The sequence below is a fragment of the Mus musculus genome, chromosome 17 (genome assembly GCF_000001635.26).
Source record: "Mus musculus strain C57BL/6J chromosome 17, GRCm38.p6 C57BL/6J".
NCBI classification, from domain to species: domain Eukaryota; kingdom Metazoa; phylum Chordata; class Mammalia; order Rodentia; family Muridae; genus Mus; species Mus musculus.
In genome coordinates this window covers 35,040,934-35,067,066 of record NC_000083.6, presented here as the reverse complement: position 1 = coordinate 35,067,066, position 26,133 = coordinate 35,040,934, and the positions used below count along the sequence as shown (strand labels likewise).

Here is a 26,133-nt window from a genome sequence, read left to right as displayed (position 1 = left end):
GAGCATCAGAAAAGCCTCTGTGACTTAGACAGCCACAACACTAGTTTCTGCTAGTTCCCAGGAAACAGACAGTAACTGAGTTGTTTCAGCAACTTTGGGTGCCTAGGGATGGGAGGACATTGATCAGACATTCCAGCAGAAATTGACGAAACAGGTGAATTAATGTAGATCCATTCCCCAGCCAGTCTTCCAACTGATGCTCAGCCACAAGATAAAGAAGGGCTTATGGCATCATGGAGGGTTTCTGTGATGTCAGAGAGGCGGGGCTGAGGCTGTATAACATGCCAAGGAAGCCCTCACCCCACTTGGACTTGGGTTTGGGAGGAGTCCCTTGGGTAGGGAGGAGCCCATTGGGTAGGGAGGAGCCCATTGGGTAGGGAGGAACATCATGGGCACACAGAGGTGAGATAGGAACTAAGATAGAGATAATAATGACCATGTCATACACTGAGTACTCCCATATGTCATCTATTGCTTTAGACTCTCTCAATGTATTGATTTGGTTCTCACATGCTTTTAGCTCCATTTTCCTGATGAGGGAACAGGCAGGGATTAAGTGGCTTGCTCACATCACCCAGCTACTGTGTGGCTGGATGAACTCAGGATTCGAACTCAGGAAGCTGAGCTTCAGTATTTGTGGTACTTTGGGGCCATGGTAGTTGTTCGCAAAAAAGCATAGCGCCTTTGCAAAAGGTTTCAAGCACAAAATTTAAAATCATTTCAAAGTTCGAAGACTGCATGTTGGCTTGAGGATTCCTAGAGGGATCCAGAAATTGGTGGCCTCACACTCGCTCTTATCTGAGCCCCCAGTCCGGCAGGATCCCCATCCCTGCCCCTCTGCTTCCCTCCGGTCTCCCTGCTGATTCACTCCCGCCTCTGACCACCACATCCCAACCATGGCCTTGGTCCTGCCGCTGCTGCCTTTGTTGCTCTCAAAGGTCCAGGGGAATCCCGAGGGTAGGCCATCCCTGGGAAGTTGTGATGGGCAAAGAAAGACTGAGACAACTAGGATCACCTTGTGTGTGTGTGTGTGTGTGTGTGTGTGTGCGCGCGCGCGCGCGCACGCGGCGGGGCGGGGGGGTGGGAGAGAGACAGAGACAGAGAGACAGAGAGAGCGCCTGATAAACTAGCCCTAACTATCTCCCTCCCCCACCTTTCCTAGTTTCTTTGGAGGGCAGCCCTGGGGACCGGGTGAATCTCTCCTGCATAGGGGTCTCCGACCCCACCCGCTGGGCTTGGGCGCCTAGTTTCCCAGCATGCAAGGGCTTGTCTAAAGGGCGCCGTCCGATCTTGTGGGCCTCGACGAGAGGGACCCCAACTGTGCTCCAGCATTTCTCTGGCCGCCTGCGTTCCCTGGACAATGGTATCAAGCGGCTAGAGCTGCTGCTGAGCGCCGGGGATTCTGGAACCTTTTTCTGCAAAGGACGCCACGAGAATGAGAGTCGCACAGTGCTTCAAGTGTTAGGGGACAAGGCAGGTTGCCGGCCTGCAGGATCTACCCACGGTAGGTCGAGGCCCAGATGCACAGGGGCACTTAATTTGGACACACACGCGGGACAAAAAGCGGGGCGGAATCTTACAGAGCGGTAAAGTTAGTAGAACCCTATTGTCTGTACCCCTGACCACGGCATCTCTCCCTGCCTCGCGGTCTCCCTAGGGTACGAGTATCCCAAGGTCCTGATTCCGCTCCTGGGCGTTGGGCTTGTGCTGGGACTGGGAGTCGCGGGCGTGGTCTGGCGGCGGCGCAGGTGAGCACTGGAGGCGGAGCCTGGCTTGAAACAGGGTGTGACCAGTCAGGGCGTGGGGAAAGAGGTGGGGCAGAGCCCTAACCTTTACAAAGAAAAAGAAGTGTCTGGAGGCCTGGCGTTTGTTAAAAGAATGTGAGAGGTCAGCCCTTGGGTGCTAGGCTACAGGCTGGAGTAGGGAACCGAGGCTGCAGAAACCAAACTGAAAGGTCAGAAAGCCCAGAGAGTGGGCGGGACCTGGTTCCAGAGGAGCCTAAGTTGTTTTGCTGGTCGGAGACTGCAGTTTGCACAGTTCTTATTGGCGCCGCCTGCGGCCGAGGAACCAGTAAGACGAGATTGGTGACTCTTCAAGGACTTCCTTACAGACTCTCGCCTCCGCCCCCACCCCCGCCCCCGCCTGGACCACTACCCACATTTGGTGAGATTAACTGCACTCAATTTCCCTATCCTACCCGCACAATCCCTAACCCTGAGTTCTTGAGTCTGAGTCCTTGCGAGGAGCAGACAAAGTTGGTCATTTTCTCTTCACCCTTCAGTTCTGTCCCTCCCTCCCACATAGCTCCAGTCATAAATGCTGAGCCACAGAGGCCTTTAGAACAGGAGTCCAAGATCTCAGGCCACCTGGACCAGGAGCCGGTAAGGGCCTGGGGATGGGAAAAAGGCCAGAATCCCGGAGGAAAGAGGGCCAAGAAAGCAGCCTAGCTAGGTTGCTGTGGAGCAGCAGTGTAATCCCAGCACTCTGGAGGTTTAAGCAGGAAGATGAAAGCCAGGCTTTGCTACATAGTCGCCTTTACCCACAGTGGGGAAAAGAAAAAAAGCTTTGATTCCAAGCTAAGGGGTCAGATTGATGAGACCATACTACCGTCCTCTCTCTACCTCCTCCAGAGCCTGCACTACGCTGATCTGGACCACTCTGTCCTCGGGAGGCACCGCCGGATGTCCACAGTGGTTTCTGGTGATGCCTCCACTGTCTATGCGGTTGTAGTATAAAGGGAAGCCCTTGTTCTGCCAACCCTTTCTATCTGGGGCTCCCCTGTATAACCTCAGCTAGAAGGGGCAGGCACCATGGACAGAGGCACTGATAGAGGCGACTGACTACCTGGTTTGCGTTCTGCCAATGGTCAACTTTTTTTCTGTCACTTCCATCTTCTGTAACATCTTTCCTTCTCCACTGCTGCCCTCTCTAAAGATGATCAAGCTGCCTGTTAAGCTTTTTCTTCGCGCCCCCCCCCAAGACTGGGATTTCTCTGTATAGCCTTGGCTGTCTTGGAACTCCGTAGACCATAGACCAAGCTGGCCTTGAACTCAGAGAATTCATCTGCTTCTGCCTCCCAACTTCTGAGTTTAAAGGCACTGCCTGGCCCAATGAAGCATTTCAAACTTTAGACATAGACCTGCCTCGTTACCGGTCTGACTGCACTCCCCCTGCTCATTGGCTGCTGCTGCTGCTCATCCACTGAAAGGTTGCCAGTGATGTCCTACCACCAGATAACATTCACCCCTGTTTAAACCAGGGTTTACTTTGTTGCTATTGTCTTTGTAGTAGCACTGTTCTGCTCATCTCTTTGTTTCTCCTCCGTACTCTTCTAGGAAGCTGGCCAATCAATCTTCAGCCCCCAAATGATACACAGTAGTCCTTCCAAGCCAGATCTCAGACCTAGTTCACTCTGTCCAGATGGCCTCAGGCATTTTGCCCAAGGCTTGTCAAACCTGACTCAGTCATTTCTTAAGCCATCCCCTGGGTCCTCCTCTGAAAGCTCTTGAAGAACCCAAGTTGTCCAAGCCAGAAACTGGGGTCAGAGTACACCATCTCCTCTCCCACACAAGGACTTATCAGGACCCTAACCCGCCGCTTCCACTCCTTTTAAAGACAGGCTCTCTTATGGCTGAGGCTGACTTTGAAATCTCCCTCTCCTTATGTCTACCTTCAGTGTTTGGATAAAAGTGATTGCAAGCATGCACCACCAACCACACAAGGCCTTGTCTGTAGCAGGTCACTGTCCTCTGTACCTTTCTCCATGTCCAATGCTGCCACCAGAATGTACTGTCATCATTTGCTTCATGATGACCCACAGACCCCTCTGATCCTCGTGCCCTGCTCTTCCTACTCAAAGCCAGCAAGATTCCCAGGATCAACCACTGGTTCTTTCCCAAGGTTTCAGCTCTGGGGCTGTGAGCGTGGGCTCTGTGTTCAGGCTCCAGCACTGGGCCCCTTTTTAGGCCTATCCATCATTTTCTGTGTGCACACGCCCTCAGAGAGTTTCTCCACAATGTTCTCCCTACAATACTCGTTGGCTCTTTGAAATAAATTCTGTTTTCTGGATTCCTTTTTCCTCTTCCTCCCTTCCCACCTGGATAATTGCCCCCCAGGATTTCATTCAAATGTAGCTTTTTCTGAGATAGCCTCATCCCAAATGCTTGCCTACTTCTGCACAAAATTTGATGCTCTAGAAACCCCCTGGTTTTTCCTTATAGAACCAGACTCCAGCAAATAAATCACCCCATTACAACACGTCTGTCAGTTTATAAGAAAATATCAGGAAGTATGAGTTCAGCCTTGGACCAGGAATGAGCGTCCTGGAAAACATCCCTTTCTTCTTTATCAAATAAAGGCAGACTTTGAATCCTGAGCCTGAGTCACCTGACATTTAGGTAAATTCAGAAAGTGATCCACCCATGCACACAGCATAATTCCCTTTCCACCCTGCCTGCATTCCCCACAACAGACACGGTCTCCTGTCTCTCTTTGTACCTGAGTCCTGTGGCACGGTAGGGGTGAGTCAGGAAGCCCATAAAGAGGGTTTTTAAAATGAAAGAGTCCAGCTGGGCGGTGGTGGCTCAAGCTTTTAATCCTAGCACTCAGAAGACAGAGACAGGTGAATTTGAGTTTGAGGAGAGCCTGGTATACAGAGTGAGCTCCAGGACAGCTACACAAACATTGTCTTTAACAAAAGTTAAAGAATCAGCCGGGTGTGGTGGCGCACGCCTTTAATCCCAGCACTTGGGAGGCAAAGGTAGGCGGATTTCTGAGTTTGAGGCCAGCCTGGTCTACAAACTGAGTTCCAGGACAGCCAGGGCTACACAGAGAAACCCTGTCTCAAAAAACCAAAAAAAAAAAAAAAAAAAAAAAAAAAAGCTAAAGAATCTGTCTCTCTAGCACCGACCCCAGTTTTGGATTTCAGCCCCATCCTATCCCTTTGTCCCATCGAGAAACCAGTCACAGCCCTTATCTAAAAGGTCAATTTTATTTTATTGGTTTTGACAGAGAGGACTCACCCAATGGCTTCTATTCTTTTCCACACTAAGTCCTTCCCTATCCTGGGGCATCTCCCCACAACTACCCAGCCTCTATTAGCTGATTCTACCCACTATACAGCTCTATTCCTAACCAGTGGGATCCCCAAATCCAGGCCCTCAGCAGTGGGGGCGTGTGCTGAGCACCAGGCAGAGGGAGCTGAGGCCAGCTCCAGCCTTCTCCAGTTCTGAGCAGGACACAGGTACCAGGGTGACATCAGAGAGCTTCTGCAGAGCCTGCAGGGAGGACCCCAAGGATGTTTTGATAACAGAGCCACAACCCCCCTCTAGCCAGTTCCCAGTGGGTCCCACCCAGGCTTCTGAGGATGGGCCCCTCCTTTCTCCCACTGGGAAAGACAGACTGCTTTCTCTGGTTGGTGGGGCGGTTTTTCCCTCCCTCACCTCCTGGCTGTTGGGCAGGTCCCCACCTCCGCGGTGCAGGAGGAAAGGTGTGGCACCAGGCAACCCAGGACGCAGAAAGAGACAGTCACTAGCTGCATCATCTGGGAGGGTCAGAGAGGCGTAGGGGTGATCAGTCAGCGCTGCCATTGCCTGGAGAGAGGAAGAGGGCATTGAGGTCTCCACAGCTGAGTATGCCTGACCTACCACAAAGTAAGATCTTGGGGTAAGGGTTACTTTTGTGAGATAATGACAGCAAGTATATAATGCCTGCTGTGACAGACACAGTCGTCTCAGGCACTTTAGCTACCGCTGCCTTTTGCAACCCCTCCCCTACTCTTGTTTCTTCTGTACCCCATCATTACTAGGGTGTCCCTTTGTATTAGCTGAACATCTTAGTGAAGACAAGGGTTGTGGGCAATTCCCAGAGCTAGGCAACTTCTGTGCCCTAAACCACGCCCACTTTGTTGACCACGCCTTCACCATAGCCCTGCCCCGCCTCACCCTGACTGCTTTTTGGGCAGCCTCGCTGCTTCCAGCCACCACGGTGCGAGGTCCCCCCATGCCACAGAGGCCGCGCAGGTGCGAGGAGCCTGAGACCGGTACCGTTGAGACAGCGAAGTCCTAGAAGAGCAGGAGGATTTAGGGGTGCGTAAGGAGCACAGGTCAAGCCCTCTGGCATATTGGCCGCACTCATTCTCCAAACTTCTCTGGTTCCTCACCCGGAACGTGTCTGCCACGATCTCAGCTCCTCGATGATTGGTCCACTTGGAGAGGCCTACGAAAAACTCCCGGCCTGAATCCCGGGAGGATGCGAAGGTTTGAAGGCCAGAGTGAGTTTGGAGTCAAGACCTGAGATCTCCTAGTCTCCCAAACTCTGCTTCCCTTGCCAAGCCCACATAGGTGCTGACCATCCGTTGCCTCACCGGTGAAGAGGACGTCGGTGCCGTCCAGCGTCGCATTCTCATCCCCCATCTCCACAATTCGGAGTCCCAAGTCCTGGAGGGCTTTACGCACTCCATCAACCTTGGAGAAGAGAGAGCAGGCAGAGACATCCTCACTCCCTATTTTCTGCCAATCCCAGACATCCAGCCTCCTCCCCTCGACCTTCTTCCACCCCACCCCGCGCAATCCTGTTCTCCAACACACCCGCACCCGGGTCCTCACCTCAGGCCTACGTGCTGGGCTCCAGGGCCTTGTGATTAGGGCCGTGTCTCCTTGGATCACAGCCGTGTCACCAAGCAGTGGTCCCAGCGGCAGTGACTCCTCAGGAGGCAGTTCAAGCAGCTGCAGCCCTAGTCGTTGCCTCAGTTTACCTCCTAGTACTCCATGCTCCCTTTGAGCTTTAGCCAGGTCCAGAGCCGGAAGACCAGCGCCAGCACCTTCCCCGGATGCCAAGCTCTCGGGGACACCCCGGATCAGGGCATGGGAACAACGACCCAGCCCCTCCCCCGGCGTCCCCATCACATCCACACCGAAGCCCCTTCCAGCCAAGCTGTTTTGTTTTTTCTCTTGACTTCACTGGTCTAAGAGAAGAAACAGAAAGGGGTGGGGGTAGAAGAGAAAGACATGCAAAGAAGAGAAGGGGTGAGTGTTAAAAGCTCCTAGGTCTTCCTCCTGCCATCTCCAGGCGCCCCTCCCACTCTGCCCCACCCCCTCCAAACCTTCTGGCTCTGTGGACCCCGCTCAGCCTCCTTTCACCGGGGATCTGCTTTAAGAGGCGCCCAAGGGAACAAGACTTGGATCCTTAATCTCCCAAACACCTGTTGCCCCTGCTCGGGGCTCCGCTAGGTCCCTGCCCCGCGCCCCTCCTGGCAGCCGCTAGGATGCGCTCACTCCCCAAAAATGCGGCGGCCCCGCCCCCTTAACCCTCAGCTGCTCGCAGCAGGAGGGACCCAAAGTCCTGCCAGGGACCCGCAGAGGTTATAGGACTGGAAAAGAAAACTGGGTGGTGAATCAGGACCTGGGGTGTGAAGTCCCGTATGCTCGAAGGAGAAAGGGAAACGGGCGCAAACCCGAGGAACTAGAATCTAAGGAGTTAAGCATCCTCTCTCTCCACCCCGGGTCGTCACGCTGCCCTTCGAGCGACCCAGTACAAACCAGACTTAGTCCCGGAGGACTGGGAGAGGTCTTAAACGAAATCTGGAGGGCGGAGAAACGGGGGAGGGGCGCGGCGTGGAGCCACTCCAGGCTTCAGAACTCCGTACCCCTGTCCATCTTCTAAAGTCTACCCCGCCCAGCTCTTCGCCCAAGTGCAGGTTATTCGCACACTCCGTCCGGTGCAGGGACGTATGCAGCACCCCCAAACTCCAGTCTCCCCATACCGTTTCGGAGACAGCCCCCTCTTCAGACTCACCAGCGGCCACCTCCACTCCTGCAGCCTTGTGATTTCAGCCTTGGCCCCACCCCCAGAGGAGAGAGTTAATGAAGATGGGAGTCTGAGTCCTCAAGCTGGAGAGACGGATAGCTCGGGCTTTTGAGGGGTTCCCAGGGTAGGCGAGCTCACGTACGACGATGGGGCGGGGGCGCGATGGTCTGGCGGCTCCGGGGCATTGTCTAAGCGGGACGGGGCGGGACCTTCTAAGACCACGCCCATTCCGCCCTGCTAGGCCGCGCCCATTCCTCCAGGGCTGAGTGCCCCCCTTCCCTGAACTCAGGCACCGCCCCCAGAGCAGTGTCCAGGCCCACCCTGATCCTGCTAGCCCTGGCTGTGGGGTTACAATCGCGATGTGGACCACGAAACAGCCCTCTTATGGACAGATACAAAACATGGCAGCCCCTGTACAAACACTCCCCTCCCAAATTCCCAGCAGTTACACTGAGCTTAAAAGATCACTGACCCTTCTCTTCATTTGGAGCCCACTACACTTTAAGCCGTCTTTGTGTAAAAACAACACTAGATTTTTTTCCATTCTGTATTTTATTACTGAAATGCGTTGTCCTACCCACCCCATCCCAAAATAAAAATCTTACCCTTGTCCACTATCCTTTGCCTTATCCCACAGCCCCACCCCACAAGTGCCCCGGATTTCCTGCCCACTGGCAATTTCGGAGTGTGTCCATTATGCAGCAACGTGGAAGCCCCCCGAAGCCTCTGTGGAGAGCACAGAGTGGGTGAAGGACCCTTTAAAAAGTGCTCATTTGAGAGCCCTGGCCACTTGCTCATAGGCTAGCTCTATCTCTTCATCATCTGGACAGGTGGAGGCAAATTCTTCCCGGGCATAAGCGTTGCTCAAGTACCGATGCACTCCACGGAATGCCTCTGGGATGGTGAAGCCTCTGTACTTTTTGCACACCACCTAAAGGTTAGAGAGAGGTCAGTGTGTTAGCCCCAGGGAAGGCATGCTTGCTTTGCTTTGAAGCTGTTGAACTTTCTCTTCCTTTAGGGTCTGCCAGGTAAAAAACAAAAACAAAAAACAAAACAAAACAAACAAAAAACCGAGCCCTGTCCAGGATGCCAGACCAATGAACTTCGATTCTTACAAGCTTTTTTGCTGCCGTTCTTTTGAGATAGGGTCTCTCTGTGTCACGCAGGCTGGATGATCTCTGGAATGGTATTACAGACATGTACCCTGTGCCTAGAGTCTTTAAAAATTGTACTTTTAGATGTTATTTATTTAGGCTTTTCAAGACAGGGTTTCTCTGTGTAGCCCTGGCTGTCCTGGAACTTGCTCTGTAGACCAGGCTGGTCTCAAACTCTGGAATGCACCCATCTCTACCTCCTAAGGGCTGGGATTAAAGGCGTGCACCACCATGCTGGCTAGACTTATTTTTATTTTATGAGGATGGGCGTTTGTTTATTTGTATGACTGTGCATCAGATCCTCTGGTCTGAGTTACAGATGCTGTTAGGTGCCATGTGGGTGCTGGCAACTGAACATGGTCCTCAAGAAGAGCAGTCAGTGCTCTTAACCCCTGAGCCAGCCCCTCTAGAGACTTCTCACCGATTCTTTCCCTTCCATCCCCATCCTCACTACCCCCTCCCCCCCCACACACACATCACAAGATGGGGTTTCTCTGTGTAAACCTGGCAGTCCTAGAACTCACTAGCAAGTTCCATGGTCACTAAAACTAAATAGAAAGACCCTGTCTCAAGAAACAGATAAAGAGAGAGACAGGCTAAGAAATGGCTCAGTGGTGAACACCTGCTGTAGATGTTTGGTTTCCAGCGCCCTCAGTGGGCAGCTCCAGTTCCAGGGGATCTACCACCGCCTTCTGCACTCCAAAGGCACCTGCACTCACGTGTGATTAAAACTGAATATATACAGAGGCAGAGACAAACACAGGCTAGGGTTGTGGTTAGTCCTGGGCTCCATTATCAGTAAACACACACACACACACACACACACACACACACACACACACAGAGAGAGAGAGAGAGAGAGAGAGAGAGAGAGAGTTGGCAAAGAGTAAACATTTTTGTAGAGAACTTTGTCTCCTTTTCACTTGACTTCTTTCAGGTCATCTTTTAGTACCTTGATGTGGATGGGTTTTTTTAATTGTTTGTTTGTTTTATATTTTGTGCATTGGTGTTTGACTGCATGTATGCCTGAGTGAGGATGTCAGATTCTCTAGAACTGGAGTTATAGACAGTTGGGAGCTGCCATGTGGGTGCTGGGAATTGAACCCAGATCCTCTGGAAGAGCAGCCGGTGCTTTTAACCACTGAGCCATCTCTGCAAGCCATCACATCCCTTGATGTGAATGCTTTCTCTTCAATTCAATTTCAACTGTTTGTGGGCAAGAACTAAATGAACATCATTTGCTTCTTTTCTCGTTGCTTTCTTTTCTTTTCTTTTCTTTTTTTTTTTTTTTTTTTTTTTTTTTTTTTTTTTTTTTTGGTTTTCCAAGACAGGGTTTCTCTGTGTAGCCCTGGCTGTCCTGTAACTCACTTTGTAGATCAGGCTGGCCTCAAACTCAGAAATCCACCTGCCTCTGCCTCCTGAGTGCTGGGATTAAAGGCGTGCGCCACCACTGCCTGGCTGCTTTCTCTTTTTTCTTTTTCTTTGTGTGTGTGGGGTAGTGGTGGTAGTGGTGGTGTTTGAACCAGGCTCTTATTCTGTAGCTAAGGCTGGCCTCCAACTCGCACTGAACTTACTACTTCAGCCTGCAGCACGCTGAGGATTACAGGCAGGAGAGGAGACGCTCTGCCCAGCTTTCTTACTGTCTGGTGCCTCTCAGTTGATGGTGGAGTGATAGTGGCTCTGTGTTTTACTAAATTACACTGTAACTTTAAGGCCAGGACAGAAAGGAAACAGCAACTCAGGAAGAGTCCTTGAGAGAACCTGGGAAGCCTGGACTATGTGAAGAGTTACATCATAGACCTGGGAGAATCCTTTGTTTGATTTGTACATTTGGCAGTGATACAGTTGCAGGAAAAGCCTTCTTGGAAGCAACCCTGGATACAAACAGGCAGGCACACACATACACACAGACACATAGCCACACACATACACACAGGCGCACCCTCCCCCACATCCCAGGCACACACATACACACAGGCACACACAGATACAGACACCCATACACACAGGCAAACATATGCACACAGATACACAGGCACATACAGACACACATGTACACAGATAAAACACAGACATACAGTAAAACTGAATGCCACTCTTTAATGGATGCTGTATAAGCATGGCTTGTGTCATGGGATGTAATTCTCTTACTTGGGCAACAATTGCTAAGGGTGTGGTCCCTGGGCAGGGGCCCATCACTGGTAGCAATCTATGGAAACCATTCGGAGAAAGTGGATGCTTGCTGTGCAAGTATGCGTGCCTGAGTTCGGATGCTCAGCATCCACGTAAAAGCCTAGGCATGATGGACAGCAACACTGGACTGGTAAGACTGCTCAGCAGAGTAAAGACATCTGCAGCCAAGTCAGGTGACCAAGGCTCAATCTTTGGGATCCACGTGGTGGAGGGGAGAAAACTGACTCCCCCCAGTTTTCTCCTGATTTCCAAACCCCGTTTGTGTTTTGCCCTTTGTAATAAATAAAAGGTGATTAAAAAAAAAATCACCGCCGGGCGTGGTGGCTCACACCTTTAATCCCAGCACTCGGGAGGCAGAGGCAGGCGGATTTCTGAGTTCGAGGCCAGCCTGGTCTACAGAGTGAGTTCCAGGACAGCTAGGACTACACAGAGAAGCCCTGTCTCAAAAAAAAAAAAAAAATCACTTTAGAGATTGATCCCGTTTCCCCCCACGGTGACCACCAACCTGTACTATGTGAAGCTTTGGCAGCAGGTTGCAGTCAGCCAGGGTGAGCTCATTGCCGTCCAGAAACTTCCTCTGAGAGATGCCCTCATCTTCGGCGCTGGTTTCATCCACTTCTTCTGGGAGGGGGGATGTCAGGTAATTGTCTAGAACCTTCAGGGCTTTCAGGAGTCCCTTCTCTAGGTCTGTGCAAGAGAGGAAGCTGATCAGAACCTTAAATAACCTGCCCAAGAAGAGCTGTGGAGGGGTGAGGGCATAGCTCAGAGAGAAAGAGCCTGCTTAGCATGTGTGAGACCCTGGATTTGATTAAGAAAAACAAACAAAACAACTTCATTGTGAATGCTATTATTAAATGTTTGTGTGACATATGTGTGCAGGTGTTTACATGTGTGTGTGTGTGTGTGTGTGTGTGTGGGTCAGAGGTCAATATCCATTGTCTTCCTCAATGGTTCTCCATCTTCCTTCCTTCCTTCCTTCCTTCCTTCCTTCCTTCCTTCCTTCCTTCCTTTCTTTTTTTTTTCCTTTTTTTAAGATTTATTTATTTATTTTATGTATATGATTACACTGTCGCCGTCTTCAGACACACCAGAAGAGGGCATCGGATCCCATTACAGATGGTTGTGAGCCACCATGTAGTTGCTGGGAATTGAACTCAGGACCTCTGGAAGAACAGTCAGTGCTCTTAACTGCTGAGCCATCTCTCCAGCCTCTCTCTCTCTCTCTCTCTCTCTAAGGTTTATTTATATATTTTTATTTATGTGTATGTGTGCGAGGCCATAGAAGTATACACACATCTTGTACATGTAGGATCCTAGCAGGCGTGGTGGTGGTGGTGGTGGCGGTCAGAAACAGGTTCAGACCCCCAGAAACTGGAGTTACAGGTAGTGTGAGCTGTCAGGTGGATGCTGGAAACCAAAACCCAGTCCTCGGCAGGAGCTTTTAACCAGTGAACCATCTTTCCAGTCCCCACTGTATTTTTGAGGCAAGGTCTCTCTCCCTGAACCTAGAGCTTATCAATCAGACTCTATTAGCTGATCGCCTGAGCCCAGGGCCCTCCTACCTCTGCTTCCCCAGCACTGGGATTACAGAGGTGCCCATCATTCAAAGATTTTGACCACTGAGCATCCAAACGCAAGTACTCGGTACTCAGACTTTAGTAGCAAGCACACAGGTGACATCCATCTCCCCAGCCGCCGGCTTGCAATTTATCCCCACAAGCGCTAGAAATGGAGCCTAGGATTTCGCACACAAGTCAAGCTCTGTACACTGAGTCACATCCTCTCCCTCAGCCTCCCAGTCAGTCTAGAAACAAGTCTCAGCCATTCACTTCTCACGCAAATCGAGAAAATGGAAGTTATCCCCACTCTATAGATCTGGAAGCAGATTTAGAGAGATGCCGAGACCTTCCCAGAATCGGTCATTCCCCAGTTCTACCAAAGAGCAAAGTATGTATGCAAAATAGTAAAAGAGCTCTCATGTCTGTGAGCCTGGCAATGCTGCAGTACACGTGGTGGTGTGGGCTGCACACATGAGGATGCACTTTAAGAATGAATTGTAGGAGCCGGATGTGGTGGCGCACGCCTTTAATCCCAGCACTTGGGAGGCAGAGGCAGGCGGGTTTCTGAGTTCAAGGTCAGCCTGGTCTACAGAGTGAGTTCCAGGACAGCCTGGACTACACAGAGAAACCCTGTCTCAAAAAGCCAAAAGAAAAAAAAAAAAAAAAAAAAAAACAACCAACCAAACAAAAAAACCAACCAAAACAAAACAAAAGAGTGAACTCTAGACGGTTGAGAGATGATTTGTGGGTACAACATGTGATGTATAAACATAAGAACTCAGCTTCAAATGCCAGTACCCAATTAAAAAGCTGGTCTTGGGACTGCAGAGACCATTCAGTGGTTGAGAACATTGGCTGTTCTTGCAGAGGACCTGAAGTTTGATTCCCAGCCAATATCTGTAACTCCAATCCCAGGGACTCTAATACTCTCTCTTGGCCTTCAGGCACTTCATGCTCTTGATGCAGAGATATACAGACAAATACTTCTCATGTATATAAGAAATAAATAAAATCTCAAAAAAACCAAAAAACAAACAAACAAAAAACCAAAACAAACCCTAAACTCCAAAAGTCTTAGCAATGAGACAGCCAGCCAGCCAGGAGGTTAATGGAGGCTCAGCGGGGGTCTGAAAACATCCTCTCCATCTCCCTGACAGCCGAGCTCACAGATGCCCCAACCCTGTAGGACCTAAGCCCCTGACCCATAAGACTCACTGTCATTGAGGGCTGGGTTTGAGTTCTTGATGTAGGCAGAAAACTTTGCAAATATGTCCAGTCCCGAGGTGTTGGACTCAGGGTTCAGGGCAGCCAGCTTTGGGTACCTGGAAGGCAGAGGGATAAAGTGAAGTCCTTTCTGGGGTACTTCCCCCTGCCTCCCTGTCTCCCCTCTTCGACCTTTGTTCTGCAAAGCCTCCCAGCTCCCCTTTTCTTTCCAAGTGTCCCTGTACCTGGGAGGGCACAGCATGGCCTCCAGGAATTCCTCGATCTTGTTGGTGTCTGTGTGCACTTCGGTGCCATAGAGCAAGAACGGCAGCTGCCCACCGGGGCAGAGCTTCTGTACAGTCTCTGTCCGTCTGGAGAAGAGGTCACACGTCAAGAAAGGAAAAGGGATGTGTGTGTGTGTGTGAGTGTGTGTGTGTGTGTGTGTGTGTGTGTGTGTGTGTCAGAAACAGGGACATAGAATGGAGAGATTTGTCCCAGACGAGAGAGAGAACCGGTTTAAGGAAGACGGGTTCACGAGAGTGCGCATGCGCATGCAGTGCACGTGCATCCACACAAAGGATGTTTAGAGGGTCAGAAGTGGGCCCACCTCTTGGTGTCCACAGTGGTAACGTTGAAGGTGACTCCCTTGAGCCAGAGCACCATGAACAGTCTCTGGGAGAAGGGGCAGTTCCCAATCTTGGCACCATCACTGCCAGCCTGAAAAAAATAACACACTCAGCATTAGGCTTGGCGCACCCCATCCTTACCAGGCTGCTCTCTGAACCTCTTGCTAATTCTGACATACACTGCCACAATCTCTAAGCTACCCCGAGAGCAGGATTATTTTCTCCTTTGGTTCTGGATCAGCAAAGGTAGGCTGGTGGCATCCCAGTGATTGACAGTTGGGAGGAGGCAGAGGAACAGTTAAGTCTTGGCTAGCTTTGAGAATCAGGATTCAAAAGGCAAAGAATAGGGGACTTGGTGGGGTTGGAATTGAATACTAGATCTTCAGCGGAGCAGAGAGGTAGGGCAGGGTTTGGAAACTAGGGTCCCCATTCACTAAGCCTCTATCTAAGCTGTTTCTGGAAGCTGGGCCTGGCAGGCAGAGGACCTAATCTCAACTTAGAGATATGGAGGACCTAACAAAGGGGGCAACTCTCTAATTGGATGCAGGTGACCTCATCCCCCAAGGGACACCTCCCCCTAGACTGAGGGTGATTCATTTCTGTGTCTTCAGGCCTCAGCAGCTTCCTTCCTGGCAAGGAAGTGGGGGCAGGGACCTATACACACAGAGGCCTAGGCAGCTGCCGCCACTCCTACAGTTCCCCAAACCCTCACTCATGTCCTCTGGTCCTCTAAGATCCTCGTCACAGGACAAAGGGCCAGGATCTCTACAGCATCTCCTCGCCCAGGGTAAAAATAGCCCCTGGAGGCGAGTGTGAGGTGGGGACCACACCTAAGGGGCGGACCCAGGCTCCAGTTCACTTCCCTGGGCCAAGAAACTGGGAAAGGCAGCCAGAGAAAACCCAGAAAAAAAAGATAGAGAAAAACAGAACACCGACACACAGACGGGAAGAACGAAAGGAATGCCAAGAGAGGCCGAGAAGCAAAAAACGAGTGCGAATGTGCTCACTGGGAGAGGACCTGCCCGGAGAGGAAGGGACGTGCACGGGGGTATGGGGAAGGGTGGTGCCGGAGGGGACAGGCCTGGGCAGAGGAGGAGCGCGGCAGCCAGCGGTTTCCGAACCCAAAAGCCAAAAGCCTAGCACCAGCTTGCCTTGACCACACCCACAGAGAGGATAGTGTAAAGGGGGAGGGCTCAGGGGGAGGGGGCTTTTTCTTCCAGCCCGGTATCAGCCCGGCATTTACATCTAACCCAAGGAGTCTCCTGTCCCCTTTGGAGCTCTCCTCTCCTCTCTTCATAAGTAACTACTGCTAAACTTTAATCTCCTTCCTGCCTCAGCTGGGGGATAGTCATCTCAGCCACTGATTGTGCTGCTTCTTCGTGAAGGCTCTTTCCTTCCACCATGCGACACACTCATCCTTCAACCCTACCAGATTCTTATTCATTCTCTCTCTCTCTCTCTCTCTCTCTCTCTCTCTCTCTCTCTCTCCTCTCCTCTCCTCTCCTCTCCTCTCCTCTCCTCTCCTCTCCTCTCCTCTCCTCTCCTCTCCTCTCCTCTCCTCTCCTCTCCTCTCCTCTCCTCTTTTTCTCCCTCTCTCCCTCCCTCTTTCTCGCTCTCTCCCCACGTTCTCTCTGCCCCATCTTTCATTTTTCTCTTTCTTTCATAGGGCCACACGTCGTAGCCAACTCTCCTGACCTTCTCGAACCCCACCACTGTCCCTTTCTCGGTCCTTCTCTTGTCTGGATCCCCCTGGATCCCGCACCGAACCCCATTCACTCTCTCATTCCTGAAACTTTACCTTTCTCCCCTTTAGGCTGCTGGAAACCTCTTCTATAAACTTCCCAGGGCGAGTCTAGCACTCCCATTACCGTCTCACAAGTCGTGTCTGCCCGCCCACCCTGCCCCCAGCAAAACAGCACCGGGGCTGGGAGTGGGGTCAACTAGGAAGGGGTTGGGGAGTTTGAGCTGGAGCCCAGGAGAGGGGAGGACTGACTTGCAGAAATCCTGAGAGTGGCCAAAGAAAGAGAAAGTGTTCTTACCTTCACGAACAGTTCGACCTGAGGTTGTTCTTCAGCCATGGTTGCGTCGGGGACCAGGAAGCAGCCGTCGCTGGGGGAACTGGGAGGGGCCGGGGCAAGGGAAGGCGGGTCTCACGGTCCGGGATTCTCTCCTCCAGACTCAGGGCTGTCCCTTCGGCGCAACCCAAGTCCGATCAGACCCTTTAGTTCGCTCCAACACGGCTTCCCCACAGGCCCAGTGCACCCCACACCCAGCTGCTCCACCTCGGTCCCTCCTGTTTAGCTCAGGGAGCAGCTGACTCACCGGCCGGCCCCGCCCTGGACCTGGGGAGGGGACATGAGGGGAGGGGACACGGGGATCGTGGGAGTGGGTCCGGGACTGAAGTCAGAGGTCTCGGGATCCCAGGGATAAGGTGTTAGAAGGGAAGTCCGGGGGCTTCCTCGATTCCCTGACCTCTCCTAAACACAGCAGCATTTTCGTGCCTCAGTTTCCTCGCTTCGTTAATGAGAAGGGTGGCCACTATCAAACAGGGAAGCTTGACACTAGCGAAGTGACCACGGAGGTGCAGAAAGGGAGTTTGAGGATGCAAGGGTTCTGCGTTTTGTTTTGTTTTGTTTTGTTTTCAGTTATCCAGTCAGTCTTCTGGTTTGCTGGGACTGTGCTCTGCGTGTGTGGAGGGGGATCGGGAAGGAGATAGTGAGCTGAGGACTACAGATTGGCAAAGGGCACTCCAAGACACAGGCCGCCAGAGGCCAGGAGGCCTGATGCAGGGGAAACAGGAAGCTGAGCCCAGGCTTCACGGCAGGGGGCGGTCCTCTGGAAGCCTGGCCAAGCTTAGACTTTCCCCAACCCGGGCCCCTTACCCTCCTCTCAATGGTGAATGTTGCCTTGGAGACTTATCCTGGTTCTAGGATAGCACTGGGCTCATCCTGGGGTGGGTGGGGTAGCGACTGGTTCTATCACGGGAAGAAAAAAAGGAAAGGTCAGACAGGTCAGTGTGAGCAGAGTCTTGGGGGACATCTAAGTAAATAAGACGGGGGGGGGGGTGTCACTTTCCCTGGGAGGCCTGATTCTGGAGGGTCTAACTTTAGTATAAAGATAGAACTTTACTACCTATTTTTTTTCACTTCAGTATCTTTTAATTACCCACCTATACAAATGATTTTAGATAAAGCACAGGCAAATAAAAATATGGAATGCCTTACAAATTTGCGTGACATCCTTCCGCAGGGGCCATGCTAATCTCTGTATCTTTCCAATTTTAGTGTGAGTGCTACTGAAGAGAGCTCTACTACTCGTGTGTGTGTGTGTGTGTGTGTGTGTGTGTGTGTGTGTTTGTGTATTTTGGTTTTTAGTGACAGGGTTTCTCTGTGTGGTTGAGGCTGTCCTGGAACTCACTCTGTAGACCAGGCTGGCCTCAAATTCAGAAATCCGACTACCTCTGCCTCCCAGGTGCTGGGATTACAGGCATGCGCCACCACTGCCCTGCCTACTACTTCTACCTTTTTTAAAAACAAAAACAAAACCAGGCATAGTGGTGCACACCTTTAATCCCAGCACTCAGGAGGCAGAGGCAGGCAGATTTCTGAGTTCGAGGCCAGCCTGGTCTACAAAGTAAGTTCCAGGACAGCCAGGGCTATACAGAGAAACCCTGTCTCGAAAAAACAAAAAACAAAAACAAAACAAAAAACAAAAAAACCTAAAATATGTCTGCCAATATCTAACCTCCACACTCTAAATTTCTCTACTATCGACTAGCTTTCTTTTCTTCTCAGTCTAACACACACACACACACACATATACAGACATATTTGAAGAAAATATTCTGGACTTGGAAAGACAGAGAGGAAAGACTGGGCTGGAAACTGAAAGAGGCAGGGAGGGCTGAGGTGAATTGATGCATGTTTGCTGGAACAGCAGTTAGTTAGTGGTTTCCTCTTGTGCTTCCTCTTCTGAGAGCTTTCTCCTCCCTGGGGCGCGGGGGGCGGGGGGGGGGGCTGGCTTATCTCTCTCCTCCCCAGGAAGGCAGAATATACTTGGTGTTTGGGCTTTTGAACTACAGCGTTGCAGACAGTTGTAGACTGACTCATGCGTGAGCCCCAGCTGAGTCCTAAGAATGTTCCCTCTATGCTGACCCTTGAGATCTGCACCAGAGCCTCTTCCCACTGATAAGAGAGATGGCTTCCATGAAGCCTTATTTCCCAGACACCTCCTTTTTTCCCTCTGGTCAGCAAGTGGCCAGCGGGCAATCTGCTCACAGTTAGATCGCTGGGAGAAACTTTAGATTCAAACAGGTTTGGCTGCCTCTCTTGGCTGTCTTTATGGCCGCAGCTGCTCTGATCATCACTATTGACTGTGGCTGCCTGAATTGCTACGCACACACAAATGCGTTATCTTGCCTTTATTTTCCAGGCTGCTCTGTCCTGGGATCACCCAGCAGTGCTCCTGGATTTGAAGCCAGGACTGCATTAAAAAAAAAAAAAATGTAGACTGCCATCTTATCTCTGAGCTCCCACTTCTTCTTTCTCCAGCTCTTCTTTTCTTCTGCTGCCTTCTCTTCCTGGGTCTGATCCCTTCCTCTTCTTGGTAAACCAGTCCCTAATCTCTTCATACCCCAGAATGGAAGGTGTGTCCCTCTCTGCCACTCCCCAGAGCTGTCACCAATAACCTCTTCCAGGTTTCCATAACTCCATTGCTCAATAATTTGCCAAGAGTAACCATTAACCCAGCCCTTAGACCTGCTCCCCTTTGGAGATGATTTTTCCAGTCGCTGATCAGCAGAGCCAGGTCACCTCATGCCATTTCTGAACCTCAGGCAGGATCTTAGTTTAGTGTAGCTAGGACAGTTTTTAAAAAATTATGTGGTGTGTGAGTGTGAGTGTGAGTGTGTGTGTACAAGCAGCACAGGTATGGAGGACAGAGGACAATCTGGGTACAAAATTGAAGGTACTTTTACCTGCTAAGCCAGCACTGAAGTTTTTGTTTGTTTGTTTATTGTTTTGTAAAGTATGGTTTTTTTTCTTTCCCTCAGAAACTCCTTCCTTCTCCTTCTTTCCCATCCAGATGGATCATCAGTCAGAGATACCCTGTGTCCTTAGGGGTGAGAGGACTGTAGTATGGTTGTATGTGTTCTAATTAGGTCTACTTTCAGAATTTAGTGTCTTTCAGATACTTATACTTCCTCTTCAGGGGTTCCAAAATAATCAAGCCCCGTGTTGCTCCTGTGGTTGGTGATCATCTCCTGCAATCAGGAAACAGGCAAAGTAGGTCTGAAACAGGAGTTAGTTCTTACTTCCACTTATTTATTTAAAACACTCATGTAGCGCTTACTTTGTTTGCTGGGCACTGTTCTGAGTTTTTTATAAATATTAACTTAGTGGGTACAAATATTAACGGAGTTGTTGCTGTTGGCACAGGTTGAATTAATGTTGCTTCTCTCCACTCTTCAGGAAGGAGGAAGACTGCCTCTGGCCCTTTAAGGTCGGCCTCCGGGCTCTGGCCTTCTCCACCGTGGCCCAGACCCTTTTTCCAGGCGGGGACCTTAGTTTAGGGCGGGCTCCGCCCAACATCAATCAAAGCTCTGCGACACGGCTGCTTAGCAACGGCAGAGGGCGGGAATTTTGAACACTCTAGCACCGCCCCCAATGCAAACGGACCAATCGACATCTAGCGTCCTCACCGCCTTCCCGTTGGATGGCTAAGCAGACCCTTTCAGCCACTAAGGGGGCGGGGCGAGCGCGCGCGGCCCACGCCTACAGGCTGCAGGCTTGCGGCGGTTGGTCAGGGAGGTGGATCGTCGCGGCTGAGGTGACGGAAAAGGCGGGAAAGTGCTGCGAATTGGCGGCTCCAGTGGGGTGGGGGTGGGGGAGGGGGTGGGGGTGGGTCAGGAGAGCGCGCTGCGGCTGTAAGGGCGTGGGTGGCGGGAGAGACTTGACGTGACAGCGCGCTCCGTCAGAGCTTCCAAAGCACGGCTTCGAGTGACAGGAATGAGGGTGGGACAGTAGCTCGGAGCTGCTCCCAACCTAAAGGGGCAGCCCCCGCGCCTGTCCCCTGAAAGCCCGCGCACCAGCCGCCTGCTGAATGCTGCTTTTGGACCTCCTTCCCCTCCCATGTCCTCAGAGTCGCCGAGCCCATGGCTTTCAGAGCGACCCCAGGCCGGACGCCGCCGGGACCCGGACCCAGATCCGGAATCCCCTCAGCCAGCTTCCCCAGCCCTCAGCCCCCAATGGCGGGGCCTGGAGGTATCGAGGAAGAGGACGAGGAGGAGCCCGCCGAGGTGTCCGCGGAGTTGGGAGGGCTGGGAGAGGCTGAGCCGACCCCGTTTCACGTTGACTAAACTCCCCATGAGTGCCTATCTCCGAGATTTGGTTAAATGATTAATAATAAGGGATGACCAATCCATGCCCTTCCGAGGGATTCAGATATCGATCCCCTTTCCTTCCTCGCGGGACAGATCCATCTGTGCGTGCTGTGGAGCTCGGGATACCTGGGCATTGCTTACTATGACACTAGTGACTCCACTATCCACTTCATGCCAGATGCCCCAGACCACGAGAGCCTAAAGCTTCTCCAGAGAGGTGCGACAGAGCCCTGCATTCCTCTCCTCTGGGGTGGGACGTGTGTTCACTCATACATCCTCATGTAGTTTATAGTCACCTGATTTAGGAATTACTTATTCAACACAACTTTATTAGGTACCTACTGTATGTGAAATGCTACAGATTTTGTCCCTGGCAAACCATGATTTTAGTGATAGTTTCCAGGACACTCTTGTTCCTTCCCACCGTGCCTTTACTAAGTCTCCTCCACTGCGCTCCCAGTGTGCAGACCATCCCTTACAGACATAAAATAACTTTAGTTTGGTTTTGGTTTTTTTTTGAGACAGGGTCTCACTATGTACTATGTGGCTCTGGTTTATCCTGAAACCTATTGTGTAGATCAGGCAGATTTTGATTTCATGGAGATTCCCCTGCCTCCCAAGGGCTGGGGTCAAAGGCATGTGTCACCATGCCTGGCTAAGATGATAAATTCTTGAGGAGAACAGACAGTGGCAGGAAGAGAGCCACCACTTTCCTCTTAGTCACAGTGGAGATATCCTTCGACTCATCAGGCACCTTCCTTCTCTCTTCAAGTTCTGGATGAAATCAACCCCCAGTCTGTTGTCACAAGTGCCAAACAGGATGAGGCTATGACTCGATTTCTAGGGAAGCTTGGTAAGGATTGCATAGAGAAGGGGAAATGGAAATAGACTACTAAATCTTTGGCTGGGAGGGAGCATGGGACAATGACAGGCCTGAACTGTACAAGACTGTGGCCTCTTGCCTCCACAGCCTCCGAGGAGCACAGAGAGCCAAAGGGACCTGAAATCATACTTCTGCCAAGCGTGGATTTTGGTAGCTCCTTCCTTTTATGTTACCAGCCCCCATCCCAGGGCCTCTGTCCTTTCTCTGAAAGGAGCTCCTATTATCAGAAACCTTGCCTCATGTACTCTTATCTGGAAGCTGCTTCCCACACCCCATCATGAGTCTCCCCGAGATCTCTCCTGCACCTTTACTATCTTTAGTACAACTTACTGAGAAACTATGGGGTTAGGTATGTGAGGAATGGGGGAGTGGAAGAAAATGGAGAGATGATACTCTTAAAAACAGTTTTGAACGTTGGAGCCAAAGTCCTTTGTTGCATTAAAAAGGAAACGGCACTGTTTCTGGGAACCATGGTCCATAAGGCACTCCCTACTTTGCAAACTTCCAGGTTTGCAAAAAGGACAGGAAATACAGGAAATGGGCAGTATTAGTATTAGTTCCATATATATCCACAATCCCTGCCATCTTGACCTTTTGCCTCCTGAGTCACTTGTCTCTCTCAGGTTGTGCTTATAGCCAGACATCTACATTACATAAAGAACCGAAAGAATGAGACTACATCTGTATGTTTTGATTCTTTCTTTAGCTTTCCTTAACCACCTCTATGGCCTTGGACAAGCCATATGGTCAGATTTGTTCTTATTGTTAAACTGGGGCAAGAGAATGGACCTATGAGACCTTTCACTCCCCATCCTCCCCAAATAGGTCCAGAGATAAGCAAACAGCGTCTCCTTTCCGGAAACTACTCCTTCATCTCAGACTCCATGACTGCTACTGAGAAAATCCTTTTCCTCTCCTCCATTATTCCCTTTGACTGTGTCCTCACGGTGAGCTGGGTCATGGGGTGAGGGCTAGGATGCAGCTGGGGAAAGGCATGAGCTCCCAGCCACAGGGCAGAATTGTGACTGGACTGCCCAGCCCTGTAAAAATCACGGTTTTCCTGATAGTAGTGTCGTCTAGCTTCTGGAACACTAGGCTTCATCCAACTTCACTGCTGATCCCCTCCCAGGTCCGGGCACTTGGAGGACTGCTCAAGTTCCTGAGTCGAAGAAGAATTGGGGTTGAACTGGAAGACTATGATGTTGGCGTCCCTATCCTGGGATTCAAGAAGTTTGTATTGTAGGTGACTCATCCAAACCTCAACCAAAGTAAAGAGGACTGGGAGGTCTAAGAAGAAAGGGTGTGTGCATGTGTATTTCTCTGTGTGAGTGTGTGTGTGTGTCTGTATGTGTACAGATGAAGGGCAGTGGCTGAAGTGTGCTCTGGCACAGGAGAACCAGAAAGATTGGATTGCTTGGAGAGGTATTGGGAGAGAGGAGTAGTTTAGTAGTGACTCCTCATGCCTCAGACACCGTTCTTGCGGCTTTTTCTGTTCTTAGGACCCATCTGGTGAGCATAGATCAAGACACTTACAGGTGAGGTGGAGACAAGCTGCTGCCTGCAGAAACAAAGGACGAGTTTAAGGCTCTGATAATCCTACTGAGGCTCTGGCTTCTTTAATCCTGGGGCTTGAAGGAAAGAAAAGGGTGATTGTGTGGATGAGGGTAAAGGAAAGGAAGGGGCACAGAGGAATCACCGTCCTTCCTCTTTGCAACTTTGAATTAACTGAGGGACTGGTGCTTGCTAGACAAGAAACCCCCCCTATTTTTTTTAAAGATTTATTTATTTCATGTATGTGAGTATACCATCACTGTCTTCAGACACACCAGAAGAGGACGTCAGATCTCATTACAGATGGTTGTGAGCCACCATGTGGTTGCTGGGAATTGAACTTCAGGACCTCTGGAAGATCAATCAGTGTTCTTAACCACTGAGCCATCGCTCCAGCCCAAGTACCCTGCTCTTGAGTGACAACTTCAACCCACCCTTTTCTTTCCTTCCTTCCTTCCTTCCTTCCTTCCTTCCTTTTGTTTACTTTTTCTTTTTTCCTCCTTTCTTTTTTGAGACAGGGTCTCTCCATGTAACCCTGGCTGTTCTGGAACCCACTATCTAGACCAACTGGCCTCAAACTCCCTGCCTGCCTCTGCGTTCTGAGTGCTTGGGTTACTGGTATGAGACACCATACCTGGCTTTTCTTTCCTTTCCTAAGGGGAGAAGCTAAGTCAAACAGAAGTGAGTAATAGGGGACTGGAGAGATGGCTCAGGGGTTAAGAGCACTGACTGCTCTTCCAGAGGTCCTGAGTTCAAATCCCAGTAACCACATGGTGGCTCACAACCACCCGTAATGAGATCTGATGCCCTCTTCTGGTGTGTCTGAAGTCAGCTACAGTGTACTTACATATAATAATAAATAAATCTTTAAAAAAAAAAAAAAAAAGAAGTGAGTAATAAACCACACATCGAGATTACTGTTGCTAGACATGAAATAAGAAGCTTATTATTAACTTAAATCACATTTCTATTCTTAATTCTCAACTCCCTTTATTATAAAAAAAAAAATCCATTACAGTATGTATAGGAACATAGTTTAGTGAGTAAAAGCTTTTGCTACACAAGTTTGAGGATCTGAGTTTGGATTCTAAGCATTTGCATAAAAAGCCACTCACTGAGGTTTGTGTGCCTGCAGTCTTGGTGCTGGCGTGGGTGGAGACAGGACTGCTGGGTTTTACTGGCTGCCAGCTTAGCCAAAGAAAATGGGGAATTCCGGGTTCAATGAGAGACCTTGTCTTAAAAGAGAACGAGATGGAGAGAACAAAGCCTCTGCATATATGTGCAGGAGCATGTTCACCTGCATACAAATATGTGCACACAGGCAAGTGTGGTGGCTCACCTTTAATCCCAGCACTGAGAGGCAGAGGCAGTGGGATTTCTATACGTTTGAGACCAGCCTCGTCTACATAGTGAGTTCCAGGATAGCCAGGGCTACATAGAGAGACCCTGTCTCAAAACCAAATATGTACATGCATGCATATACCACATGTGGGATGCATAGAAATTCAGACTCCTCCATTTCTCTGTGACAGCGTTCTACAGATTTTCAAGAGTGAGTCTCACCCCTCGGTGTACAAAGTAGCCAGTGGGCTGAAGGAGGGGCTCAGCCTTTTTGGTAGGTGTGGCCTGTTGCTCACCCCACACTCTGAAAACATGCTAGAAAAGCAATTGACTCTATAGCCATGCGCAGGCGCGCTCTCTCTCTCTCTCTTCTGGCTTACTGACATTGCCAGATGGCCTTTCCACACCAGCCCAGGTATCTCAGTCTCTGTGCCCACCTGACTCAAGCTCCTTCATAGACTCTAGCCATATAGTGTAATTTGCTTGTCAGCTGTGACCTTAACAATACTGTGTTCAGTCTCTGGCTTTGTATGGGTGTGTCCACTGAGGAGTTTTAGAACTGCTTCATATAGTTTTTATCTGGTTCTTCTGGCTTTGGAGTCTATTAGGGATGCGACTCCAAGTGTCTAGCTTCTCACTGGGTTATGCTTTAGTTTTAGATATTGTGATGGGCTTTTGTGAGTTGTGGCTATGCCCGTTTATATATTTTCCTGACTGGGTGTCCATCCCTTTTCCTACCCTCACATGATAATCCAATTTGTAGCTAGGCACTAATTTGGCTGCTTTTGTGTTCTGTATCTGGGCCTCCAGACCAGCCTACCTTGTAACCAGTTCACTCCCTATGCATACCCCACAGGAATCCTCAACAGATGCCGCTGTAAGTGGGGACAGAAGCTGCTCAGGTGAGTGGCCTCAGACATGGGTTTATAAACAAATACACACTGAGTACTGAGGCCTATTATAGCAGTCTACAAAACACTCTTTCAATTAGCAGTACTAGAAATACCAACTGCCCATCTAGAACCTAGTGGAGTAGCTAGGATAGTCTTCATTTTATGTTGTCAGCACAGCTGCAAACATCCCTGTGGATAACGAGCTTTCTCCTTTTTATTCAGTCTAGGTTCTCAAGCTCAGGGAATGATGTTGCTTATAGTGGGTGGGTTCTCTCACATCAAAGAATGTGATTAAGATAATCCCTCAGAGTAGTTCTAGACTGTGTCTAGTTGACAATTAAACTGATCATGGCACCTCTGTTTACCTGGATTTTAATTTTCAGGATCTCGTCCTCAAACTCCTTGTAAGTCCTTTCTACTAGATAGACCCTGTGTTCTCATCACCCTGTCAACATTTACTCTCATAGTTGAGGGTCAAATCAGCTTTCTCTACTAAGGGATGACCATTATTAAGAGTTGTAAGAGAAGCCTGGATTGGTGGGGCA

At 50.3% G+C, this 26,133-nt stretch overlaps 4 protein-coding genes, 1 long non-coding RNA gene and 1 other non-coding gene across 43 annotated transcripts in view; 2 read left to right on the top strand and 4 right to left on the bottom strand.

The window, feature by feature from the left end:
• Positions 1–218: 218 nt before the first annotated feature.
• Mpig6b (megakaryocyte and platelet inhibitory receptor G6b) lies at positions 219–4,374 on the top strand. Of its 7 annotated transcripts, NM_001191012.1 has the most exons (6): positions 883–957; positions 1,163–1,504; positions 1,658–1,748; positions 2,111–2,163; positions 2,305–2,381; positions 2,631–4,374. In NM_001191012.1, the coding sequence occupies exons 1-6, from the start codon at positions 897–899 to the stop codon at positions 2,733–2,735; spliced, it is 729 nt and encodes a 242-aa protein (NP_001177941.1). In that variant the 5' UTR covers positions 883–896; the 3' UTR covers positions 2,736–4,374. The 7 variants fall into 7 exon arrangements, 5 of the variants coding, with proteins under 5 accessions (XP_006523482.1, XP_011244543.1, XP_006523483.1 ...); XR_876452.3 differs by lacking the exon at positions 2,111–2,163 and having other exon boundaries at positions 219–957; positions 2,631–2,723; XR_876451.3 differs by lacking the exon at positions 2,631–4,374 and having other exon boundaries at positions 219–957; positions 2,022–2,163; positions 2,305–2,349.
• G6bos (G6b opposite strand) lies at positions 1,471–2,630 on the bottom strand. The gene has a single exon (NR_001462.1). It is a non-coding gene; the product is annotated as a G6b opposite strand (long non-coding RNA).
• A 593-nt stretch (positions 4,375–4,967) lies between the features above and the next one.
• On the bottom strand, positions 4,968–8,032 carry Ddah2 (dimethylarginine dimethylaminohydrolase 2). 4 transcript variants are annotated; one of them, NM_001190449.1, is made up of 7 exons: positions 7,795–8,032; positions 6,606–6,964; positions 6,365–6,464; positions 6,161–6,234; positions 5,943–6,062; positions 5,442–5,591; positions 4,968–5,276 (listed from the first exon to the last, which is right to left on the bottom strand). In NM_001190449.1, the coding sequence occupies exons 2-7, from the start codon at positions 6,900–6,902 to the stop codon at positions 5,160–5,162; spliced, it is 858 nt and encodes a 285-aa protein (NP_001177378.1). In that variant the 5' UTR covers positions 6,903–6,964; positions 7,795–8,032; the 3' UTR covers positions 4,968–5,159. The 4 variants fall into 4 exon arrangements, with proteins under 4 accessions (NP_001177378.1, NP_058045.1, XP_030105756.1 ...); NM_016765.3 differs by having other exon boundaries at positions 5,468–5,591; XM_030249896.1 differs by lacking the exon at positions 7,795–8,032 and adding an exon at positions 7,103–7,765 and having other exon boundaries at positions 4,972–5,276; positions 5,468–5,591.
• A 315-nt stretch (positions 8,033–8,347) lies between these two features.
• On the bottom strand, positions 8,348–16,824 carry Clic1 (chloride intracellular channel 1). The gene is made up of 6 exons (NM_033444.2): positions 16,581–16,824; positions 14,523–14,632; positions 14,161–14,286; positions 13,928–14,034; positions 11,659–11,840; positions 8,348–8,737 (listed from the first exon to the last, which is right to left on the bottom strand). The coding sequence occupies exons 1-6, from the start codon at positions 16,617–16,619 to the stop codon at positions 8,576–8,578; spliced, it is 726 nt and encodes a 241-aa protein (NP_254279.1). The 5' UTR covers positions 16,620–16,824; the 3' UTR covers positions 8,348–8,575.
• A 921-nt stretch (positions 16,825–17,745) lies between these two features.
• Gm23421 lies at positions 17,746–17,849 on the bottom strand. The gene has a single exon (XR_003952471.1). It is a non-coding gene; the product is annotated as a U6 spliceosomal RNA (small nuclear RNA).
• A 2,220-nt stretch (positions 17,850–20,069) lies between these two features.
• Positions 20,070–26,133, top strand: part of Msh5 (mutS homolog 5) — an 18,393-nt gene continuing 12,329 nt past the window's right edge. For 13 of the 29 annotated variants that reach the window (XR_003952092.1, XR_003952095.1, XR_003952093.1 and 10 more), the window contains exons 1-9: positions 20,070–20,367; positions 20,680–20,836; positions 21,693–21,773; positions 21,891–21,953; positions 22,629–22,750; positions 22,933–23,042; positions 23,303–23,338; positions 24,887–24,969; positions 25,552–25,597. Coding sequence is in view for 21 of the 29 variants with exons in the window: in XM_030249535.1 (XP_030105395.1) it covers positions 20,254–20,367; positions 20,680–20,836; positions 21,693–21,773; positions 21,891–21,953; positions 22,629–22,750; positions 22,933–23,042; positions 23,303–23,338; positions 24,887–24,969; positions 25,552–25,597 (812 nt within the window). In the remaining 8 variants the exon portion in view is untranslated. Of the gene's footprint in view, positions 20,368–20,430; positions 21,138–21,692; positions 21,774–21,890; positions 21,954–22,628; positions 22,751–22,932; positions 23,043–23,302; positions 23,339–24,886; positions 24,970–25,551; positions 25,598–26,133 lie in introns of those variants that run through there. The other 16 variants (NR_130640.1, NR_130641.1, NM_013600.3 and 13 more) reach the window with 14 other exon arrangements.

Coding starts and splice junctions, on each gene's coding strand:
- Ddah2 (NM_001190449.1), bottom strand. CDS start 6,902: ATGGGGACGCCGGGGGAGGGGCTGGGTCGTTGTTCCCATGCCCTGATC. Junction 6,465..6,605: donor GCCCAGCACGTAGGCCTGAG/GTGAGGACCCGG, acceptor CTCTTCTCCAAG/GTTGATGGAGTGCGTAAAGC. Junction 6,063..6,160: donor TCGTGGCAGACACGTTCCGG/GTGAGGAACCAG, acceptor CTGCTCTTCTAG/GACTTCGCTGTCTCAACGGT.
- Mpig6b (XM_006523419.4), top strand. CDS start 897: ATGGCCTTGGTCCTGCCGCTGCTGCCTTTGTTGCTCTCAAAGGTCCAG. Junction 1,749..2,110: donor GTGGTCTGGCGGCGGCGCAG/GTGAGCACTGGA, acceptor ACTTCCTTACAG/ACTCTCGCCTCCGCCCCCAC. Junction 2,382..2,630: donor GCCACCTGGACCAGGAGCCG/GTAAGGGCCTGG, acceptor TACCTCCTCCAG/AGCCTGCACTACGCTGATCT.
- Clic1 (NM_033444.2), bottom strand. CDS start 16,619: ATGGCTGAAGAACAACCTCAGGTCGAACTGTTCGTGAAG. Junction 11,841..13,927: donor AAACCCAGCCCTCAATGACA/GTGAGTCTTATG, acceptor TCTCTTGCACAG/ACCTAGAGAAGGGACTCCTG. Junction 8,738..11,658: donor CAAAGCTTCACATAGTACAG/GTTGGTGGTCAC, acceptor TCTAACCTTTAG/GTGGTGTGCAAAAAGTACAG.